This window comes from Hetaerina americana, unplaced genomic scaffold (genome assembly GCF_022747635.1).
Source record: "Hetaerina americana unplaced genomic scaffold, ioHetAmer1.1.p SCAF_8, whole genome shotgun sequence".
Lineage (NCBI taxonomy): Eukaryota > Metazoa > Arthropoda > Insecta > Odonata > Calopterygidae > Hetaerina > Hetaerina americana.
The window spans coordinates 50,776,160-50,788,487 of record NW_027287427.1 but is presented as its reverse complement, the minus strand read 5'-3'; the positions used below and the strand labels follow the sequence as shown (position 1 = coordinate 50,788,487).

Below are 12,328 nucleotides of genomic sequence, written 5' to 3'. Positions count from 1 at the left end.
AGTGATTTCTCTCACTAACAGTTTTGTAGGAAATGAAATCATCTTTGACTTTTTTTTTAATAATCCCTTAAGGATATTAATTTTGGAAGTCTTTCACTTAGTCTTGGCATTTTTGTAAAACACGACACTACTAATATCTAAATAAATGTTTGCACACCACTTTTTCGACAAATTAAAATAAGAAAATATTAAAGTTAAGGTCAAGCTCAAAGTATACCTCAGCCAAAATATTTCTCTAAATATTTTTTAAACAACATTTTCAAAATTTTAATTAAATAGCTCCAGCGAATACATCGTAATGTAATTCTTCAAAGTTTTCAAGAAGCGAGTTTTGTTGAATTTATTAATTTTTATATCACCGCCTTTACTTTAAATTTTACAAAAATTATTCCATTAATTTTTATTATCCGTTAACTGAATTTTTAATTGTTTAGTATTAAACCAAGACCTTGTCGGTTGAACTATAGTTATGAAACATAATCGTTTAATTTAAAATCTGGGAATGTATAGTACAAGACTAATAAACATTAGAAACATAACTTTTCTATTATTTTGAGGTTAAATCTGTTTACACTCCTTTTTCTAAGACACGAGTATGAATGGATATTTCGTATTTTCCCGGAAAATTATTATGACTGTTTATTGGAGGGAATTAGTTTGCGGAAAGGGATGATGTTATCAACGGAGAGCCTCGTATTCCCTAGAAGGCGATGCACTCTCAAAAATACTAATAAAACCTTTGGGTATTATTTTTTAAGCCCCATACGAAATAACCATTTCAAAACTTCTAAAGAATATAAATGATTTCGATCCATATAAGATGAAAATCTTAAGATTTAATACCTTTTGTTTTGTCCTGTTTGTTGTTACTTATGCATAACACATTTTAAATTCGTTAATTCAGCTAATTCATGGAAAAACTCAGAATAATGAATGATATCTACGATGGTAGGTACGTAAATGAAATTAGGTCACTGAATCCTCGTTGCCATCGTAATATAATGATATAAATTACAGCACACTTTGTTCACTTATTTATTTAGTGTAATACATATAGCTAATCACGATGCCGAGACACCGTCATCAGGTTCACTACTGTTGTGACTGCGAATGTGCATAAATAAGTAAACTGTATAAAGTGTGTTCTTTATTCACTGTTTCACGACGGCACGACGGACACGGTTGATACAAAATAATGAATTCTTTCAGAGCATTGGTGGATACCAGTTCCGACAGATATTAAAAAATATGATACTTCCATCGCACAGAGGTAAGGATTAAATCCCCAGTATCAACGGTAGACTAAAGTTTTGTCGCGTCTTTTAATGCGGAAAACTCGTCAGTATTTAACAAAGGTTGAGTATCTCCATTAAAAAAACTATTTAGTTTTTCCCCAATTGATGATATGATCAGTTTTTATGGACATCAATTTGATAGCGGAAATATTCTTAGGCTGTCTACACGGCGTGTCGCAAACTTCTGCTTCGAAAATCGTCAACAGTATTTCAGTGAAGCCAATGGTAATGAGCAACGTAGCTTTGTTTTACTCTGAAACCTGGTCAGAGTAATGAGGAGCAGCCCCAATGGAGGGTTTAGAATTTTGTTGTGGATAAAGATGGAGAATATAAGCTGAAATGTAACACAAGATTAGAAGTGTTAGATACTGGAGGAGAAGAGAGGAAGTTCTTAAGGTAAAATTCTGAGAAGTATGGACAGTTAATCGAGGAAATATTGAGAAATATTTAAGCGCAGAGGTTATTGGTAGAAGGGAGAATGTTCGTTAGGGAAGAAAGAGAGAGGAAAGGATTAGGAACTCTGGATGGAGTAAAAAATACACGTGCGTTTGGGTGCTCCAAGAGAGACGTACGCCTTTTCAAAATTTCACATTCCCTTGACCCTAAGCCAGAAAATTGTTCTGGTAATCGTTTTTAGGTGCCCATAACCGGTTATATTAAATTTAAAACATGAAAATAAAATATTATAGCTGCAGGAGTGTGAATATTTCCAATATTTGTGTATCATCATCGTTTTTTTTTTCATTTCATTTGACCCTAAAGCCCTATGTGACTTGATTAGAATAAAATGCATTCTTATCTAATGGTCTTCTTTCAGTTTGAAGGCTGTTATGGCTGGAATAGGACGGATTTGCAGTGACTGATTAGCGGTATTCCTAACAATGGGCGGTCTGCGTATTCAAGGACCGCTTGCGTCTTGGACTGACTCCGATTACCGCAACTAAGCTTTTTTTATAAGCGAAGTTATTCTCACATTCAGTCACGCGGTTCCCTCGCCTTGAGTATAAATAAATCGTTTAATAAAAATAAAAGAATGCGCAAGTTTGATTAACATGATTAACAGGGCTGATTGTGGATTTAACGGCAAATTTAGATTTCTTGGATTATCGTGAATTAATTCTATTTGGCGAAGCTGTTCTTAGAAGCAAATGTAGAATATATACTTCTCCGTTTAGTGAAGATATATTACTATTTTAGCTATAAAGATATTTTTGATTTTTCATATTTATATCGTATCTAATGTTACCTGTAATCTACTTTCTACGCTCATAAAAAATACGAAATTGTCATTTCTTGAAGGTTTTTTGTTTTGTATTTTTTAATATTTTCCTATCTACCGTGAAAAAAATATTCCTGCTGTGAGAGAATATTAAACGAATTCCGCATAACTCTGCAATAGCCCTTGTTCCTCCTATCTAAATAATGATGAGGTTCCTAAGCTTCATCTTTGCAAGTGTAACCAAAACAAATGCTGTTAAATTTCTTAGATGTAATAATTGTTCATATGAACATACAAAACATAACCACATGCGGTGTAATCAAAATTCCCTCAGTGTGAGCTATTCAAAATCATATTGGTTAACACACATCAGGGCTGGACGCCAAATATCGGGAACAATTTCAATGATTCAAGACGTGCATCAGGATGTAGGACATATCTGTATCATACAAAGTGGTGGTCCAGTACGTAAAGCAGTAGTTAACAGACCTGAGGTCCCAGTTTCAATTCCCTTTAGCGTTTCTGGGAACCCTCCGATTTATTTAATCGATGTAATTTTTCGGTTACTAATATATCTTTTGAGGAACGCGACGGGAAACTACCTCAATTATAATTCCCAAAATGTATATGATGGACAGTATAGACAATATTAGTCCTAGAAACTACGGGACTAGACCCAATCGGCCGTATGTCATGCCCGGTAGCGGGAGAGGCAAGGCTTCCGCGGTCGTCATACTATCATGAAATCTTTGCCAAGCAAAACCGACAGCAGCAGAAAAGAAGATAGATAGATAGATAGATAGAGGTCTTTATTTGGGCGAAATTGAGACCAAATGGTACCTTCTTCCATTTAACCCATCGTCGTATACATATTATATTAGACATTAAACTTATAGCTACATTCATATGCACACATAAATACATATAGACAGACATAAAATCATTTAGCACAGATTTGCACATCGAAAAGAAAAAAGTATATATATATATATATATATATATATATATATATATATATATATATATATACTCATATATACAGAAACAGATATAAGAAAAAGGGATAGGAACACATATAAAGGACGAACACAATAGAGGTGGGGAAGGCGGAATCGAACGGATCACAAGAGTAAAAATATATATATATATATATAAATATATATATATATATACATACATACATACACACACACATACACATTAATACACGTACACATTAATACACATACACACATATATGCATAAACATACCTACACATATGCATACATATCCACACACACATAAAAATACATAAATGCATGCATACACATACATAAATACATACATAATTACGCACATATACACCCTTACATACATACATATACATATATAAATTAAGAATACACCTACACATACTCAAATTAAATGACAGTGAAGATAGAGAACAATAAAATAAGGAAAGTCTAAGCAAAGAATGAGATTTGTGGGAAAAGCTAGAGAGAGCGTGGCATTGCTCAACCAGTAAAAACCCACGCAGGAAAAACACCCACAAAGAGTAGGGGGTGTGAAAAACCTGCAAAAACCCTATTAATTAGAGGAAAGATACATGCACATTGTAACAATCATTTTTACATAGTATATATGTTATTAAGTTGCTGAAATTGAAATGGAGAAATTAAATACATTGACAACACATGCGGAGTATTGAGAAAGGGTTGTCTAAAGCTGCAAAAGACACTATTAGAACCATTAACGCTAAAAGAACTAGGAAACTATGGATCACAGATGAGATGATTACAAAGATAGATGAGAGGACAAAATGGAAGAATGTAAACACAGAGTTAGGCAAAATGAAGTACAAAGAGTTAAACAATAAATTGAGGCGGGCCACAAATAAAGCAAAAGAAGCATGGTGGAAGACGCAGTGCAAGGATATGGAAAGTTTGCAGAGGAAGGATGAAATTGGTACGCTCTACAGCAAAGTTAAACCTTTATCGGGAAGTATGACGGGAAGATATATGCTAACAGTTAGAGATAGGCATACTCGACGATGAGATAGAAAGGGCACCAAGGGAGATAAATAAGGCTGTGGGGTAGACAACATTCCTGTGGAACTACTGAAAGATTTAGGAAAATGTGGGAGGAAGAGTCTATATATACTAATTGGCAGTAACTATTAGGAAATTATCTGGCCGGAAGACTTTGTGAGATCAGTGTTAATTCCTACTCCGAAAAAGATAAAGGCTACATCATGCAAGGACTGCAGAACAATAAGTTTGATTTCCTATGCAGCTAAAGTTGTTCTCAAGATCATCAACTAAAGGATAGAGAGAAAGGCGAAGGCTTACTTATGGGATGATCAGTTTGCGTTTAGGTAGGAGAGAGTCACATGGGATGTCATTGCAGTAATGAAATCACTAAAATTTGTTGTCTCAGGCGTAACTTTGTGGAATTTGCATAACATATTGAAATGTAATGAAATAATTGACTTTGTAATTCCACACACTTTATTTAAAAACACACGACCCAGGTTTCGACGTTGAACGTCATCATCAGGTGGTCCTCATAGAAGCACGCTGGCTATATATACCTTCTGATCATAGGAGGGGGGGGTTGGTCAGAGAGGGAGGTCGGAGGGGTAAAAAGGTTACAATGTAGCTGGGAAGAAAAGAGAATTACATTTTTGATTTAGAAGAGTGGTAGGTCTAGGAGTGGGGAGTGGGAGGGATACAAAATTTCGTTGGCAAGATCATCTTTCCAACGGACACATTTCAAAATTTCTAACTGCTCCAAAGCATCGAGCCTTTGACCTTTTTCTTCAAAATGAATAATTTTTGTCACAAAGTCACTTTTGTGATCACTTTCGATGAGGTGTTTTGCAAAGAGGGATGTTATGTTCTTATTTTTTACACATGTTTGGTGTTCTTTAATCCTTTCTTTAAATTTCCGTCCTGTTTGTCCAATATACTTTGTGCTACAATCCGAGCACTTTAACTCATACACTCCACTCCTCTCGTTTTCGGGGACTTTGTCTTTAGTGTGAGAGATCAGGTTCTTAAGGCATGAACGACTGTAAAAGGCACATTTAATTTTTTCTTTAGGTAAACTTTTAATTACTTTTTGAGAAATAGTCCCAAGATATAGTATTCTCCGCCATTTGGCAGTGGGATCTTTTACATGTTCGGGGTTGTAAATGTGGCTTAAGGCTATTTTTGTAAGTTTATTCCGGTAAAGTTTATTTATTAGATCTTCTGAATACCCATTGTTTACTGCTAACGTTTTAATTACATTAAGTTCCTTATTTACATTGAATTTTGACATAGGGATAGCGGTCAAACGGTGGATCATTGCATGAAATGCCGAAAGCTTTTGGGTGAAGCAATGCCTTGAAGAGGAATTAATTAATTGGTCTGTATACATTTCTTTCCTAAAAATGGAATACTGTAACCCATCTTTGTCTTTAGAAATGGATAGGTCGAGGAAATTCAGGGAACCTTTTTCCTCTTTTTCACACGTGAATTGTACATTAGAATTGATAGAATTTAGATGTGCTAGAAACTGATCTAGTTGCCTATCAGAACCTGTCCACACACAGAAGACATCGTCTACATATCTTAACCAACAAAATACATTATTAATGAGAGGGTAGGCTGAGGAGAACAAAACTTTTTCAAAATTGTCCATATACATATCGGCCAGGAGTGGGGACAAGGGCGAGCCCATGGCTAAACCATTGGGTTGATGAGGACCACCTGATGATGACGTTCAACGTCGAAACCTGGGTCGTGTGTTTTTAAATAAAGTGTGTGGAATTACAAAGTCAATTATTTCATTACATTTCAATATGAAATCACTAGTCGAGAGGTATATAGAATACAATCGGGACGTATTTGCCTGTTTCGTAGATTTCAAAAAAGCGTTTGATAGAGTAAATTGGGAAAAACTAATGAGCATATTGCAGAAAATAGGAATAGATTGGAGGGAAAGGAGGCTAATCCGCAACCTGTAGATATCTCCGACTGCTTAGGTGCAAGTGGGGAACGAGGAGTCCGGATGGGTAGTGTTAGGAAGAGGTGAGAGGCAGGGTTGTCCATTATCACCGGTGCTGTTCAATCTGTATGCAGAGGAAATGATTAAAGAGGCATGGGAAGAACTGGAGGTAGGAATGAAAGTCGGAGGGGAATTTGTAAAATCAGTTAGGTTTACTGATGACCAAGCTCTAGTTTGTTAGTCACCCAAGGGGTTGAAAACATTGATGAGTGAATTGGAAACTCAGTGCGATAGATATGGGATGAGAATCAATATAAATATATCAAAGGTTATGCGATTTTCCAAAAAAGAAAAAGGTGAAGCTTAACATTTAAATCTGAGGGCAAAAACTAGAGCAGGTGGAGCAGTTTACGTATCTCGGAAGTGTTTTGAACCAAAGTGGTCAAAGTAGTAGAGACATAAAGAGAAGAAATACATTAGACAAAGAAGTTTTCACTTGGAGAAGGGAGTTGATGACAGGGACTTTGAGTAAGGATATTAAGGCTCCTTATACACTGATCTGGAGCGTGGTTATGTAATGTGGTGTTGTTAATGAATCAGTATGATAGCATAGATTGTAGGCTTTCGAAATGTGGGTGAGGAAAAGGTGAAGCTGACTGAAAGGAAAACAGATGAATAAGTGTTAGGTACAAGTATGGTGGGTAAGGAGAGAGGATAATTGTGAGAAATAAAAAAAGAGATAGTAAAAACGGATGAAGGGCGTATTGATCGGTAGTGGAATTTTGAAGACTGTAACTGAGGGGAGAATGTTAGGAAAACAAGAAAAGACTGGAATGGGATAGGTCTGTCAAAAGGAATGAAGAGAGGAAGGAAGTGTACGGAGATAAAGAGAGCCTTGTTGTAGAGCAGGATGTTGGGTTGTCTTTTTTTAAGAGTTAAAAAATATTTATTTTGTCGTTATGCCCATCTAAAACCTACCTTAACCGATAAATTACCTAATAAAATCTATCTTTGAAACCGCAGGTTGCTGAGGGACAGGACTGTCTCCCCGCACCCTAATGCATGAATTTTACTTGTATCAGGCCAAGAGTTAAGTCCGGTTAAACCTCCCCAATAAAAGAAACCTTTGAGATAATTATGTTGTTTTCTATGTATCATTAGGAGCTAACTGCCACACATAAAAATTTATTGAGCGATTTAGTGTCTTATTAAAAAATTCAGACTACTTGTCAGAGTTCAGAGAAAAAATGCAGACATTTTGGATTAGTTCCGCATTTTAGGCATGCAATCTATATTCCCAGCCCCATGCACTACTACCTTAGCGCGGGGAAAGGCTTGTGCTTTGCGATTCTTTCTAAGCTATATTGGATTTGTTATTATTATCCCTAAAACGATCACCCATACTAAATAGGTTGTAGCGAAGGAACCAGACAAATGGTAACTCACGCAATGTCACTTAATCGGAGAAGTGGCCGTAAACTCACATCAACCTAGTGGGATAGCCATTTCAGTGGTAGTTTCAGGTTAAAAATACTATTGAGAGGAGGGACACCGAAACCGCTCATTAATTAATTTCATGATAACAATTCTGCATTTTGAAAAATAACTCTCGAACGACCATTTTAGGGTTACTTTTCAATTGAAGGCGATCTTTATAAAACCAGTGATTACTGTCTTGAACGTGTAAAACTGACGCAAACTATAATAACGTCAGTTTGGCATGGTATATTTACTTCGAAGATTGCTAGCTATATTTCAAAACCGCGCCACATGTTAGCTTCTAATTTCGAGCTTCAAGTTTTTCGTTGTAAGGCTTGTTATCACTCTCTACATTGTTATTGGTACCGCCCTCGTGACTGTGCTAGTGTTGTTACTTTGTAATTTTTTTAAGGCACAGATCCTGTGCGAAGACGAATTACTATGGTATCTTTTGGAGTGAGTTTGTTTCTGGCATAGAGTTCTTCGTCTGCTTAAAAATTAATGTGTCAGTAAGGTGGGAGTTAATTGAAACCCCCTGCCTTGGCTTATTTTCAGGAAATGCCGGAAGTGCAAGTATTCAGAATAGTGTTGTTTTACTGCGTAATGATTATTGTAATGCCAGTTGTTGCATTTTTCGGCAGTAAAACATTTCTTTTTGACGGTAAGATAAAGAGGTGTCCCTCTTCGTTATGAAGCAATATCAATTTAATTTTCTCATGCTATAACATCACGTGAGGGTTGATGTTTTACACAAGTATTGAAAACTTTTTATTATTGTCATTTAAGGCTTACTGCAACTTACTTCTATCCAGAGTAACGTGTATTCAGCGTTGTCAGCTGTACTGGCTCTTCACGTTGCTTTAGGCTTTTTCATTCACAGGGCTTACTTTAATTCGGAATCTCCAGTTAAGCCTGATAAATTGGATTAGAATCTTAAGGTATTTAACATTGCTATATTACATTGTCTCTGTTTGTCTTAAAATAAAATTAAGTATAAAGGCGGTAACCTGTCAATATGTATAATGTTGTACCTCTTGCGCAAATTACAGATCAGCCTATTGCTCTTTAGCTGCCAACTCGCAGAGGTAGAAATGGACAAGAATTACGTAAAAGGACAGAAATTATTTATCACGACTGAAGAGGCGACGTACGATGGTACATTCCATTCAATGGACGATGAGAGGAATAGATTGACTGTTAAAGATGTAGTCAAGCATTCATCAGAGGATTCCTTTGATGGTCTCTTCCATTTTTATCGTTCTGAAATACTTAATGGTATGTGTTGGTAAATCGTGCCAATACTTAAAAAAAACTCTTGGTTTTTCAATATTGCCTGCACACATGAGTAACCTTTGTATAGGTTTTAGTTAATTACTAAGACAGCTATTCACATAATGATAAATCAAGTATGTGAATTACAAGTGTAAATGCTCTTTTATGCGTTGTTGTACGGTTTGTTACACGAGGTGGAATTTGGATTCGGACAAAAATTTAATAATCATCTATGCATATACTAATGGCTCAATGTCGACCAAGTATTTGTTTTCTGGACAAAATTTTTTGTTTATGCATGATTTATGGACTGAACTGAATAGAAACATGAGTACAAAATTATGATTCATAGTTATCCATTTAAGCAGTGAAATCGAATTTTAAACTATTTCACTTTCTATCTATCCATTGAGATGTCTAGTATTGTCCTTCAAAATCAAATCTCAATGTATGCCCATGTTAATGAAATTAAGAATACAAAGTAACTTTCCACTGTTCTTTATTAGCGTACAATCATCACGTTGAAACCGGTTGTACGCTAATAAAGAACAGTGGAAAGTTACTTTGTATTCTTAATTTCATTAACATGAATTTCCACAAGGTTGAGCCAGAAACAATTGAGTATGCCCATGTATTGGTGGAGAAATCTGTCTAGAATGTTTTGTTCAAGATATATATGAAACTTCATGCTTCTAAGTCATGGACACAATAATTCTGGATTATTCTCTCTGGCGTTTTGTACAGGAATTCATGTTTATTTGATGACTCTCATTGACTTGTGCATGCTCATTAATGATCCTCTTTATGCACAAAATACCGTAAGTCTCTTGTTTAAAAAAATAATATTATGAATTTTTGGAAAAAATCACGGAATACTCAGTGCTTTATTAATTGAATTTAATTTGCAGTAATATTGCTTCTACTGTCTTTTTCAATGTTTAATCTCCTGAATAGTCTGAGGGGTCATTAATTGTTTACAGTGAAATATCATTTGAATCTGTGATTATTTTGTTTTAGTTGTGGATGGTCATATGACACAAGCATTATAACCAAGGTTTAGAATAATGAGATAAAGCTCTATACTATGATAAGCCAAGGCCAATTTTAAAAGTGAAGTAATTTAATTACTGAGGCTTTTATGCATGAAAAGATATGGCAGGAGCATTTATTTAATAATTGACCCAGGGGAAATGTTTCGGTGAAGTATACATTTTTTAGGTAAATTATATTTATTTTGTTTCATCTGTGGTATAATTTTTTTATTTATCCCACACTACCTTATAATTTCATGTTAGCATAACTATTTAAGTTTTTGCAAACATAGATTTTCATTTTCTCCCTGTAAATTTCTTGTCGTCATGCCTGCCGGTGGCATTTATATATTTTCTCCACAGTCATACTTCTTCTTTTATACTGCCCAACTAAAAAAATGCTACTCCTCTTCCTAATAATTATTTATATTGAAGTCTCAAACTTTTGCCCAGTCACCTAAATTCCTTGGGCCATCAGTCTGTACTCTGTTATGGAAAAGTTTTTAGCAAATGATCATAAGCTTAATAAAATTTCAAACTTTCATATCATTGGCATTTGTAACTAATGTGAAGATAGTGCTATAATAATATTTGTAATGGTGGCATCTTTCATGTAAATTCTCCAAATGGAAATTGGGTTAAGTTTTGCTACGAAGGCAAGGAGTCTGAAAATGAAATTAATTTCTTTGACATTGAGTCATTTTTAGGAATTAACTAGGTCTGTCCCTTGTTACTCTTTAGTCTTTCATTCTTCTTTTCGGTGACGTCTGGTCACATTTGGATAGATACTTACTTAACAGTGGACAAAGTCATTAAAAACCTTAGTGTGATTGGTCTTTCCCTCTAAATGTACTTTTAAAAATATTTTGGGTTCAATTACCAGCATGCAGCACATAAATGTAAATGAATAAAAATTTGTGAAAGAATAATTAAACTTCGTACCAATGCACTTAGAACTTGATTTAGGAGTGTGGCGGCTAATATGAAAAAGATATCCCTTGGTACAATGTAAGGTATGTGTGAACAATAATAGTAATGAAGACTAGTCCATATCAATGTATATCCATACATTTGACTTCTAAAGATTTTGCAGTGGTTTGTTGATGCTGAGATGGCTCTCAGGGCTGTGTGAGGAGCATTGTATGCTTCAATATTTATCTTACTTTAGGAGTGCCAATCCTAGTTATTTTGCTCCTAAAGGTGTGCATTTAAAATAATGTCATGCTGGTGAGGGTAATGACCCTGATTCAAAACTAGTGTTTTTCGGTTAACTAATTGTAATGTTGTGGTATGATCCTCAACAAGTATTATCTTGCATGAAAAAGGGAATAAATAAATCAATGCGGTTTTCTCCCCATAAGAACTTTTGATGTGATTTGTTAATTTTCTTTCTAACCTTTTACTTGTGTTATTCCAAACAAGATGTTTCCCTGGATTATGATAGCATAATTAATTAAGTATTGGTCTACTTCATGATGGAAAATATGTGATATTCTAAGTATGTCTGAAAATTTAGAGTATCAAGAGATGATTAAAGCTTTTTGATCAACATGAACTGAACTGTGTGTGTAAATAAATTCTGAACTTAATAAATTTTGATTTCATGATTGGAATTTTAGTGTCATTGTAATTAAGACTAATTGTGTTGCTAGGAAAATAGATTTAATCCCTTGAGACTTTTGTTATATATTAGGGAAGTTAATAAGGGAAGAATTGCAAAATCAGTATGATAGGTATGAGATGAGAATAAATGTCAAATAAACAAAGGTTATTCGATTTTCTAGGAAAAGAAAAGCTAAGCTAAACATTAAAATAGGAGGGCAAAACTAGAGCAGTTAACGCATCTTGGAAGTGCTTTGGACCAAAATGGTCAAAGTAGTTGATATATAAGGAGAAGAAATGCATTAGACAAAAAAGCTTTCACTAGGAGAAGGGAGTTGATGACAGGGACTTAAAGTAAGGATGTTAAGATAAGGCTCATTAAACCTTGATCAGGAGCCTGGTTATGTATACTGGGAAAACATGGTCATTGAATCAGGATGATAGCATAGATTGTAGGCTT

The 12,328-nt window shown here is 34.9% G+C and overlaps 1 protein-coding gene across 2 annotated transcripts in view; it reads left to right on the top strand.

Moving 5' to 3' along the window:
* The window catches only part of LOC139697660 (piRNA biogenesis protein EXD1), an 84,639-nt gene that overhangs the window by 51,693 nt on the left and 20,618 nt on the right, over positions 1–12,328 (top strand). Inside the window, exons 1-2 of one of the 2 annotated variants that reach the window (XM_071596468.1) lie at positions 8,786–8,901; positions 9,013–9,238. The exons of the other annotated variant lie outside the window; for it this stretch is intronic. Coding sequence (XP_071452569.1) covers positions 9,055–9,238 — 184 coding nt within the window. The 5' untranslated portion in view covers positions 8,786–8,901; positions 9,013–9,054. Of the gene's footprint in view, positions 1–8,785; positions 8,902–9,012; positions 9,239–12,328 lie in introns of those variants that run through there. 2 annotated transcript variants of the gene reach the window in all.